The sequence below is a fragment of the Seriola lalandi genome, unplaced genomic scaffold (assembly GCF_002814215.2).
Source record: "Seriola lalandi dorsalis isolate HSWRI2012SDOR001 ecotype SW California unplaced genomic scaffold, Sedor1 jcf7180002054410, whole genome shotgun sequence".
NCBI classification, from domain to species: Eukaryota; Metazoa; Chordata; class Actinopteri; order Carangiformes; family Carangidae; genus Seriola; species Seriola lalandi.
In genome coordinates this window covers 464,510-476,138 of record NW_019524963.1, presented here as the reverse complement: position 1 = coordinate 476,138, position 11,629 = coordinate 464,510, and the positions used below count along the sequence as shown (strand labels likewise).

At 39.1% G+C, this 11,629-nt stretch overlaps 2 protein-coding genes across 3 annotated transcripts; one reads left to right on the top strand and one right to left on the bottom strand.

Annotated features, from left to right (window-relative positions):
• Positions 1-255: 255 nt before the first annotated feature.
• On the bottom strand, positions 256-5,216 carry fgfr1op2 (FGFR1 oncogene partner 2). Of its 2 annotated transcripts, none has more exons than XM_023409954.2 (6): positions 4,935-5,216; positions 3,709-3,845; positions 3,257-3,374; positions 2,792-2,934; positions 2,513-2,626; positions 256-742 (listed from the first exon to the last, which is right to left on the bottom strand). In XM_023409954.2, the coding sequence occupies exons 1-6, from the start codon at positions 4,957-4,959 to the stop codon at positions 605-607; spliced, it is 675 nt and encodes a 224-aa protein (XP_023265722.1). In that variant the 5' UTR covers positions 4,960-5,216; the 3' UTR covers positions 256-604. The 2 variants fall into 2 exon arrangements, with proteins under 2 accessions (XP_023265722.1, XP_023265723.1); XM_023409955.2 differs by lacking the exon at positions 4,935-5,216 and adding an exon at positions 4,579-4,928.
• A 53-nt stretch (positions 5,217-5,269) lies between these two features.
• med21 (mediator complex subunit 21) lies at positions 5,270-10,505 on the top strand. The gene is made up of 4 exons (XM_023409961.2): positions 5,270-5,331; positions 5,664-5,778; positions 6,759-6,859; positions 9,789-10,505. The coding sequence occupies exons 1-4, from the start codon at positions 5,290-5,292 to the stop codon at positions 9,966-9,968; spliced, it is 438 nt and encodes a 145-aa protein (XP_023265729.1). The 5' UTR covers positions 5,270-5,289; the 3' UTR covers positions 9,969-10,505.
• The last annotated feature ends 1,124 nt before the right edge of the window (positions 10,506-11,629 follow it).

Sequence of the window (11,629 nt, the reverse complement as noted above, 5' to 3'; positions counted from 1 at the left end):
GTGGGAGGAATGATTTTGAACACGACTCTTCTGCAGAAGGGGTAGTTGGATGTTGCAGCATATCCTGTATGTTGGATACTGTTTCTATTCCTGCTTTTAAAATGCGGTTGACAATATGTAACAATAACATGAGCGGTGAAAGTGAGAAGTTCCGAACTTGCACAAGCCACCCAAAGAAAACCAGAGACATGGGAATCTGTGTTGTGTCAGACATTTGAAAGCAAAATTACATCCATATAAACTCAGAAGAGACAATTTTGTGTTTGCAGATTTATTAACTCAAGCCCTTCTTTTACTCATTCACTCTTTAAAACCTTGCAGGCACCACAGGTTCATGCATGCTGGCAAATACACAACATAACAGAAGTACCACCAAAAAAAGAAAAAAACATGAGAAAGATGGGTACACACTGCTTGTGTCTGAATCACCAGACAGGGATGCAACTCTGTAGCATCATGCTGTAAAAGCACCCAGAGGAGGTGGGGGACCACTGGAAGAGTCTTTAGGGTGAAAGGTGAAGTGGTATGTGGCAACAGACTATACATACTGTACACAGTAGTGGCAGCAGTTGAGGGGGGAAGGGGTCGGGCAGTGACCTGGGCTCTAACTTTTTCGTAAGCTGACGTCAGCACTGGTCAGCAATGGCGACAGTGACGTGCTCTCTGATGCGTCTTCTCTCTTAAGAACGAGGAATGCCTCGCGACTGATTCCCAGCAGCTCTCGAAGTCCACTGTTCTCCAGCTAAAAAGGCACACACAGAAATATACAGCCATGAATTTAGATGAAACAATACCACAACCACTACTGCAAAATCACACCTAGTGTTGCACATTGTTGGATCCAAATCAGTCACATTACTAAATATACCACAAGCTTGGATGTAAATTGTGTGATTTGTTGTCTCTCTAATCACTCTGGGTCCAATAGTTTCACTTAACTATTTTCAAGTTGCAGCAGTATCATCTACTAACAGCAGATGATAGATGAAATGGCTGAATGTGCATTTTGTTTTCCACATACAGTAAATATGATGTGCACATACATCCTTTAAAGCATCACTAATTAATATCTGGCTCTGATAAACCCACTGTGCACTACTGGCTGACCACCACACAGCAGACAGACAGCAGACAGACAGAGTTAGCAACTAGCTGGTGAACATAGTGGAGCACTGAGCCGCTCAAGAGCCCGATATGTCCCTCAGAGTTTTATGGACAAGACAAGAGCTAGAGGGGGAGAGCGAATATTGGACCAGGTACTCAAAGTGCTCAATATCTGCTGAGTGTGTAAATAGGCAACTCCTTGCTAACATGTTTACCACAACTTCATTAAGATGATACACATCTTCAGTGATGAAATCAGTGACATAGGGTGTTTTTGGAGTTTAATCATCAGACATCACCCAATTTGTGTCCAAGTGACGCGCTAATCCATGGACCCCCCCTCTGGATGCACAGCCACCATGAGGCCTTTTCAGCAGCCTCCAGAATGTTTTTGTGGCTCTTCTGCACTGAAGTCCCTTTACTCCAAAGAGTTAGAGAACCTTTGGCCCTTTTGTGCTCGTTGGGTTTTTCAATCTGGCCTTCCCAAAGGACAGTTAGTTCCTGCTTTGTAAAATCCGATGTTAACACCATATCTGGGCAGAACAAAGTGGTTGCAATGTTTTCTGGAAACTTGAACTGCCTTCCTAGGTCAACTTGGAGCTGCCAGTCCAGTGCGGTGGCAAGAAGCCCTCCCAAGGAGCTACTCTGATGTTGTGCCTTCTCTTCAGATCTGATAATGATGATGGACTGTTTGGGTCACGACCTCTGGCAGCAACCGAACTGAACACACATTGTAGTGTTTGCCATTGCCGTTATGCAGGTTGGCTGGGTTTGAAGGGATGTCATAGACTGATTGGATGACAAACTTTATACAGAATGGTTTGGCTCTCCAGAGCTCTGTCCAGGTGATATATGTATATGTGTTTTGACAGCTTGTTCCACTGCCCCAGATCAGCCAAAAATAATTACTAATTTAACAATTTAAGTAACAGCTAAGAATCAGCATTTTTTATGTATCTCAAAGCTTAATATTGGTCTGTTTACATGTTGTGTTTACACATTATGGATGTAACAAACATTTACCAGCATCACAAAACATAGGTCATACGTCCTTTCAAAGGATGACTGAAAACTCCAAATGTTATCTGAAGTGCAAGCTGCAGTATTACAAGTCAGGCCATGACAAGCCTGCATATTATGCGTCCAAGTATTTTGCATGTTGAAAACACAACTATTTCCTTGACTTTGAAACATCGTCAGAAATCAATGGACCAGATGAAAACACATTTCCTTCTCCAGGGAGTTTGATTTGAATTATTACATTATGCAAAAGCCTGTGGCTGTTTTGGATTTGGAAGTTTTGATTTTGCACCCCTGTGCACAGACAAAGGTCTGGACCGCACATCAGAGTTTTATTTAGATGACTAGGATCTTGTGCATTTGGAATTGTTGGAACATTTGTTTTTACCTCTAGCTGTTTAATCCTCTCCTCGTCTTCACATATCCGCCCCTCGTCCACCTCTATGGCCTTCCTCATCACAGAGGCCATCTCATTGATCTTGTCTATGTGTGCCTGCATTTCCTATAAAAGAAATAGGTAAAAATAAATACATCAATAAAAGATCAGGTGTGCTTCTGAACTGAGAGTAAATTTAGCGGAAAAGATTTTGCACAGTTCACAATCAACTGATAAAAATTGAATAACTGAGGTATCCAAAATGATCAGCATCAGCTGGTCCTTACTAACCGTAGTGTGCTGCTCTTTCAGCTGGGTCACGATGGCGGGGTCGTCCCTCTTGCTGGCCATGAGGAGCCTGAACACCTGCTCCCTGTATTTGGTCATGATGAGCTCTAACGCAGACTGGTGTTCCTCCAGCGATGTTCGTAGCTCTGCAGGAAGAATAAACAGAGGTTTGGTTTGTGTAGGAAGCAACACTCAAAAAAGCTTCTTGTCCCCTTGCTGTGATTAGCAACCACACCTCTCATATTTTACAAAAACACAGTAGTGACCACCGTGACTCTGGACTACAAAGCAGCCCAATCATCCAACAAAAACATGACAAATTAACTGTGATGTTTAAGTGAAGAACATGTGAGTTTATATCAGGCTAAGCTTTGTATAGATACCAACATTCGCAGCCCATTGGAAATCAAATCTTTGAATCTCCATGGAAAATATCAGCCACATGAACACAAAATTCCACACAGCGACCTTTGTTTTCTTGCTGGAGCTCTCTGATCTGACGGTTTTCCTGCTGGATTCCAAGCACCAGACTGGAACGAGGCCGATGTCGTGCAACCTGGTTCAGTCCATCGATCTCCTCCTGGTACTGCAAACAAGAAACAACCAAATCAACTCCCAATTAACTACTGAAAGGTTTCAGTCTAAAATGTTAAGAAATATCATAATTGGAAAACAGTGCTGGACCTGGCTCATTGTTAAAAATATTTTTGAATAGTTTTATTATTGCTGGTTTTTTAAATAAAAATATATATAAAAAAGAAAAAAAAGCTTCTTAAAAGTGATTAACCTCACTGTCTAATTCTAATTTTATCCAATAGGTTTCACTCTATCCATTGTTAGCATTTAATCATTTTGTATAAAGGCATCTATAAAATTAACATTCACATCTACTTAACACCAATCCTCATGTGACATCTTACCTGTTTCATCGCATCCACTCGCTTGTTGAGGGATGTTGTCTGTTCTATTAACATCTCAGCGGCGTTGTCATGGTTACGAAGCCTTTCCACTAATGATTTGGCATCTGCCAAGACCTTCTCTAAGGTGCAGTTCATGCCTGAGAAAATACAAGTCATCATTATGAGGAACTATAACAGTTTAATGACAACAGCTTTCTGGTTTTGATAGAGAAGAGCGGGTTCCTTAATGTTGCCATTTAGAGATGGGATATATGTTAATGTAACAAATACCAAGATAGCGCATAGACCAATCAATTTAATTACTTATATAAATAAAATCTTAAATTGTGTGATAAAAGCTGGGGTAGTGTGTTATCTTTCCTTCTGTTTCAATAAACACTTCTGATGATTGGTTCAAAATCCATATACATATCTTGTGAAGCCTGAATATGATCCAACACAGTGATATTTAGTCCCTGCAAGCCTGTAATCATTGGTTCAAAGTCCATATACATATCTTGTGAAGCCTGTATATGATCAAACACAGTGATATTTAGTCCCAGCAAGCCTGCCCTCACGATTACCCTTTATAAGATGTACTTTCCATTTTAATCATGCTTTTATGTCGGGTAATAAACTGGGCCAGATAATGGAAACAGTGTGCCTCATCAATCTATTCCTTACACCACTTTCTGACCTCACGTAACGAGTGACACTAATAGATACTGAAGCTCCCCATGTGTACATCTCTAGATAGTGTCCAGTTAGTCAGTGAAAGTCAATGAAACTAACATGAAATACTCAGAACAATCACCAAAATGAAGTAAAAAGAAATTAATTATCAGAGAGCTAGCCAAAAACATGATTTATGCAACTGAGCTGGTTACTAACCTTGTCACACCTTGGATGACAGCTGCTGTGTCAGCTAATTCGCTCAGGCTAACATTACCGTGATGTAAGTGATATATTTAGTTACTGTCGCGCTATATTTGTATGAACTGCAGCAAACGTAAAGACAATTACACACTCAGTGTTACTGGTTCAGTTAACCGACTAGGAGTAACATTAGGTTACCAGCCGCAAACATAAATCTTTGCTTACTTATTAGCAAACTTACTAACCACAATAATGCTGTTATACAAATCCTTGAGGCCTATATTACAAACGTGTTGGTCTAAATGATCGACTGCCATCCAAAATAGTTATAATCAACGTTAGTTAATTAGTTAAAGAATAAATAGCTGTACCTGGAGAGCTCAAAGTGCAAGACATTTGAACTTAGCTAGCCCGTTGCTTCCTGTTGATGTTTGGTAGCTAACATTAGCTATAGGCTAACCTTAGTACCCATCAAGGAGCAACAAGAAGAGGTAGAAGCCCTGATGCAGCTCTATACTCTTTTAAAAAATCAATGAATTAATAACAAATATGAACTCATTGAATTGAACACTCCCTCTTCAGAGAGTCTTGAGGTGAACTGGCTACAGCTAATCAAAACGATAATAAGCCAACCAAAGCTTCCAAATACCGTCAAATTCTGCGAGATTTTATGCTCAGGACACTCTCGCGATAATAGCAGCGATATTTCGTTAAATCACAGAAAACATGGCGGACAGACTAACGCAGCTTCAAGACGCTGTCAATTCGGTAAGGCAAATTTTGGAGTTTTAAAACAAAAGCGTAGTTAAATAGCCAGCGACTTGCATAACAAACTTGACTGGTTATATATTCTGAAGGTAGAAGGTACTCTGAAGCAGTATCCTCAATATTTCAGCAATCTGTTAACATTGCTACATCACCGGGTAGCTAATAACCGGGGGCCTGTATAACGAAATAAGTTCAGCTTCAGGTTGTATTGGACACTGAAACATTTGTTCGGCTGAATTACAAAGCAACAAGCGTGTGGCTGACTGTCAGTGTCAACAGCTAGCTTCCTTGAATGAAACTGCAATCCACTAATGGTGTTGTTTTGTGTCCAGCTTGCAGATCAGTTTTGTAATGCCATTGGCGTCCTACAACAATGTGCGCCTCCTGCCTCCTTCAGTAACATCCAGACGGCTATCAACAAAGATCAGCCCGCAAACCCTACCGAAGGTGCTCTATTCTTTCTTTCTTTCCTATTGTGCCCTTTCTTTTTTATTTACTTATCTATCTTCTCGTTTAATACATCTTGCTTCTCAATCCTGTTAAATTGATTGGCTATTGGCAGAAATAAGTAGTTCATAATGAGACAAAATTTACTGTTTCCCTGTCAGTCAAACTATGAATATGGAACAACACACTTTGAGAACATACAGTTTATCTTTTAAAACTAATTTTCTAACCACCCCATAGATTTCATGCTATCAGACTATGGTTTGGGCAAGTCCATAAGGGCATCTATTTTGCGTATGACACAAGTAATTTTTCCAACAATTGTTTACAGACAGATTGTTTCACTCTTAATTCACCATTTCACAACTCCAGTGGGTCAGAAGTTTACATATACTCAGTTGACGGTGCTTCCGAAGCTTCTAATTGGCATCATCTGAGTTAATTTGAGGTGTACCTGTAGAAGTATTTTAAGACCTAACTTCAAACTCAGTCCCTCTTTAATTGACGTTATGGGAAAATCGATAGATATGAGCCAAGATCTTGATCAAGTCTTGTCCCTCCTTGGGAGCACTTTCCAAATGCCTGAACGATCCCCATTCATCTGTACAAACAATAATACACAAGTATAAAACATGCAGGTGTCAGCACTCAGGAAGGAGAGTTATTTTGTCTGCTAGAGTCATACCCATTAAAAGAATATAATGTATATCTTTTCTCTCAGAATTTCACTTTCTTTTACATCAATATTTTCCATTTTTGGCTTTTAATATTACACCTTTTACTGGTTGCTAAAGACTTACAGAATATATGAAAAAAGTATTACATATTTTTAAAAAATAAATTAGGAGTAAATACTATTTCGCTCTGCTGTGCTTCGCTCGTATCTTGTGTTGAATGACAATAAATAAAGTTTCCCTTGTACCGTGTATTTAGATTCAACTCTTTTTTTTTCTTTTTTTTTTTTTTTAACATGTGTCCAGAATATGCCCAGCTGTTTGCAGCCCTGATAGCCAGAACAGCCAAAGATGTGGATGTACTAATCGACTCTCTGCCCAGTGAGGAGTCCACAGCTGCTCTGCAGGTCAGCACACACAAGCATCTTTCTGACAGTCCTTTATATCCTAATTTTTCCTTAGAAGTCACTATAGCAGTGTGACTGGATAGGATCCATTAATCTTCTTATGGAAATCTTATGGAAATGTTTCTGTCTGGGAGAGCCAGGTTTAAATGCCCAGAAGCCTGTACTTATGCAGAAGAACACACCAAAGCCCAGTTAGTATTTTCAGCTTTCAGCCAGTAGAGGGAGCCAAGGGAAAGCAAAGGACAGCTGCAATTTACACTAACGGCTCCCAACTCTAAAAGGCAGAGTGACGTCTCAGGCTGTTTTCAGGCTGTCGTTTAGGTTACTAATTATAAGTAGCCTAGATGCTGCTAACATACACAACAGTAAAACTTTTTTTTAATCACAAAAATATACACCTAAATAATTGAGTTTAATAGATGCTGTATATTTATATTCTCCTCCCCAAATCCTATTGAAACTCTTACAGAATATTTGTTCGTACTGTAGTTAAAGGTCTGTCTAAGACTAAGTAAGTTTTTCAGGGTCAGCGATTTTACTGTGATCCCTTTCCTGAAAATAGAAGGACATATTAGGTCAAACTCAAATGATCCCTATGCAGTAACAGGATAAATAATAATGCAAGTCATATGAGTGAGTGGTTGATTAATATCTGGAACAATTCTCAGTATAGCTGAATTAAATTAACAGCTAACTATGACTTCCCATGTTTTTTTAACCCTACTTTTGTCACTGGATTCTAAACTTTCTATATTACATTATTTGAGCTTTGGAATAATAACAACTTCACTCAAAAAACCCTTTCCTTAATGTTTGCTATGTTCCCATCACCACCTGCCTCAGTTTAGAGAAAAGTGACAAGATTAATTTGGTAAACTTCAGAATGTGAGAGGAAATATCAACACTAATGCTGTTTTTCTAGTTCGTCTCTTGAAAGTAGAAAACCATATAAGGATATGGCCCATGGATATCAGTTCACTAAAGAAGCACTTGATGTGTGAAGCTCTTTCCAGCAGATAGTTCTTTATTATTCATTATTCATTCCCAATGGGAAATTGCAGCCAAGTGTGACTGTTGAAAATAACTGAGTGAATCTGTGTATACACACAACATGGTCTGGTGTGATACAGTGTCTTGATTGTTTATAACACTTCATAAGGGATCCAGTTATTTTATGATATCAGTTCAACCAATTTAGCTCACCAGTCCAATAGGTCTGTTTGACCTCAGAGATTTTAACGTGTGAAGCATTTAATAATATCACTTCCTTTACTTCTGTTTCATGGTCGGTCATCTCTATCAACCATAACTAAAACTAACGGGCAGCTTCATCAAGTGGCATTGTGATTTTCTTCACAGCCTGACATACAGCTGTTGATCAACAGTAAAAGACGGAAGAAAAAAACAGCCATAAACATGCAGCAACAGAAAATGTTACCTTAATGAATCACAAACATTCTATCCAAATGTTTGGGCACCGTGAGGCAAATTGTAGATTTTGTTGATTTTGTTGATTTGATTAAGTGAAAAGTTAGTACAACCCCTGCAGCAAACTGACATTAAAATGAGGGTTTCTTGGAATCTTAATGCACTGTGACTTTTTTTCATGAACTTAAGAAATAGAAGAAAAAAAAAACACTAATTGTGTCATGTGCAAAAAGTTTGGGCAGCTTTCTACTTTTAAAGTCTCAGAACTTCATTAACTCATTAGGACTTGTAAGGCAGGACTAGAATTGTCATAGGGACAGTCAGCAGTCAACTCTTCAGACCTTGTGGTAACAATCAACAACATGAGCTCTTCGAAGCGACTGACTTAGGGTCGGAAATTGAAACTAACTGATGGTAAAAAGCAGGTTAGACTATAAAGAGACATCAAAGAGCTTCCAGCTTTAAATTTCCACTGTCTGAAATGTCATTAAGAGTGAAGGTGAACTGTGGAAGTCAAGACAAGATCTGGAAGACTTGAGAAAACCTTCAGATAAAACTGCAGGTCTGCTGGACAGAGAACCAAAACAAAACATACGTTTGACTGTAAAGGAGCTGCAGGAGGGCTCAGCGGCGGTGCGCTGCTCCACTGTGGATTGCTGATGCACCAACCGGGTCAACATGAAAGAGTCAGAAGGAAAACTTACCTGTGACTTCATTACAAAAGTCAAAAGGAAAGTCTGTCTGCAAAGCAACATCTGGATAAGCCAGATGTGGCTTTGGAAATGAGTGTTGTAAGACAGATGAGCTGAGCTCTTTGACCACAATTACTAAAGGTCTGTTTGGAGGAGAAATGGAGTAGCATTTGATGAACAGAACACTTTGCCAACTGTTAAATGTGAGGGTGGAAATATTCTTTGGGGCTGTGTGGTTGCCAGTGGTATGGAAAACATTGTACAGACAGAGGGAAGAATGAATTCCACTAAATATCAGCAAATTCTGGATAAAAAAAGTCATGCAGTCAGTCAAGAGAGGGAAACTGAAAAGAGGAATGAGACTAGTACTACCATGAACTCCCACAGCAAATACAAGCTGAAGCTTTTGGGATGGCCCAATCAATCAAATAAAAAGTGCATTAACATTTGAAGAAAGGCTCATGTTAATGTCTGTTTCCTGCAAAGATGGAAGTACTTCAACAAAATACATATACGTATATATGTACAGTAATTGTTAAATATAAATCAGAGATTTTGCGGTTGAAAGACTTCATTGTTTGGCAATTCATAATGTATGTTGCCATTGGTGAGGGATGCAGTTATTGTCCCATCTTCATCAGGCGAGTCAGACGTTAGTGACCCTTTGACATGAATAATGAGGCTTCAGGACAAGTGTGTGAGGGCTGAAACTCGGTGCTTGTTCGCACCACAACCTGACCTGCAAAAATTCCTTTAAAAAAAACGAAGCAAAAGTACCGTGAATGTGACCTGCTGTGACCTCTCATCAGGCGGCCAGTCTGCGGCAGCTGGAAGAGGAGAACCACGACGCAGCAGCTCGTCTGGAGGACGTGGTTTACCGTGGCGATATGCTGCTGGAGAAGATCCAGAGTGCTCTGGCTGACATAGCCCAGTCTCAGCTCCGCACCCGCAACGGAGCTCCGAGTCAGCCTTCACCCGCCGAATCCTGACCCCACAACATACATATTATACTACTGGACAGTTTCACTCTCACCGACTGCCACTCTCAAAACACACAAACACGGGCTGAGTCTGTCTGAATGTGTGTCCATACGTGTGCGTGTGGAGAATACGAGACGCTGACCACATTTGGGTGGTTGAGACAAACAGCCTTCTTGTGATTTCTCTGTAAATTTCTAATGAGATTTGGCCTGAAACAAAACTGGAGAGGAGAAAAAGAAGACGTCTTCACATGCACATAGTCCTTAATTTTTGCTTTTTTCTTGATACAAAAAGTTTGGAAAAATGCTTCCTCCTGGTCTAAAAGAGTCTGTCAGGTTTTGTATGTTTTCTGTACAATTTTTGCTGTATATTGAGTTGAGTCAGATCTCAATCTGTTTTTGTAGATATTTATGAATGAAATGATCAGATTTCTCATTTTGGCTGCTTTAAAAAGTTAAATCACTCTTTTTCTTTAACTGTCTATAACCAAGTAATTTTTCCTTTTTTTTTTTCTTTTCTTTTTTTTAAATAAAGCTTCAACAAACTTTTTGGGGATTTCATTTGTTGAAACACAAGTACATCAGTGTGATATTTATCGTCATGTCAGCTTTTCTCTAGTTGTTGAAATTCTGTTGACATGACCTCACTCTTTCAGCATGACCACACTTCTACTTTTCTGACTGTAGACACGAGCATCTGTGAAACAACTGAAATATAGCATGTGATGGATGACAGCGTAACTTCTATATTAGCTATATTTAAACACCGGAAATGTCTGGTGGAAACATTTTATCCGCAAAATGTTAACTTTTTAAGGAACAAAATTCTGGTGTTAGGATATTTCATTACATTTGAGAGGATTTCATAAGCAAGATAGTATGAGGGAGGAAATTACAAACTGCTGAGTGGGTTAAATAGGGAAGAGAGCTGCTGATGACTTAAAGATATACTTAATGGGAATTCAAGTGTCAGTATCAGAAATAAGAAAATTCCCCGGTGGAAAAAAAGATGACTTTGTTCTTCTTCTTTAAACACTGGCACTTAAAATGCATAATCTACCCAAATAATGTATTTTATGAAATAAAGAGCTCTCATCTTTTTTTAAGAAATAAAGAGCTCTCATCTTTTTTTAAGATAAAGATGAAAGAAAAGATTTTTATGTATGTTTTTATGCGTGTGATTTAAAAAAAAACATTGAACACTTAACCGATTGATTGTTGTTTTTTAATCTGGTAAAATAGCCTCAACTAAATAAATAAATCTGATAAAGATAAAAATCATTATTTTAACTTAACATCTGAAAATCACCATAACTGTGTAGTCATGTGGTCCACTTTTGATTTCATTAAAACTGTCGCTCAGTGGTCTGAGTGTTTCAGACTGAACTTTGTGAAGCGTAGGCTGTGGGCCAGAGAGTTTATAGCCCAAATCTAAATATAGGTGCTGTGTCACAGCTCAGTGGGCCCCATTGATGTGAGAAATGTGAGAAATATAAAAACAGCCTTGTCCGCTAGACACCACACCCAGATGTGTTAGCAGAGTACACCCACCTCTCTGTATGTTGACATCATGGCTCTAACAGTGAAAACACTCAGCCTGTCCAAATAAGGAGATTTGTGGCAGAGAAAGTTCACCTACCAACCTGTGCAGCAGTAGTAGTAGTTATCAA

Excerpts from the sequence above, each read along its gene's own strand:
- fgfr1op2 (XM_023409954.2), bottom strand. The coding sequence starts at position 4,959 with ATGTCTTGCACTTTGAGCTCTCCAG. Across the intron at positions 2,935-3,256 it reads GCTCCAGCAAGAAAACAAAG|AGCTACGAACATCGCTGGAG; the intron begins GTCGCTGTGTGG and ends TTCTTCCTGCAG. Across the intron at positions 743-2,512 it reads AGAGGATTAAACAGCTAGAG|CTGGAGAACAGTGGACTTCG; the intron begins GTAAAAACAAAT and ends GTGCCTTTTTAG.
- med21 (XM_023409961.2), top strand. The coding sequence starts at position 5,290 with ATGGCGGACAGACTAACGCAGCTTCAAGACGCTGTCAATTCG. Across the intron at positions 5,779-6,758 it reads GCCCGCAAACCCTACCGAAG|AATATGCCCAGCTGTTTGCA; the intron begins GTGCTCTATTCT and ends ACATGTGTCCAG. Across the intron at positions 6,860-9,788 it reads AGTCCACAGCTGCTCTGCAG|GCGGCCAGTCTGCGGCAGCT; the intron begins GTCAGCACACAC and ends ACCTCTCATCAG.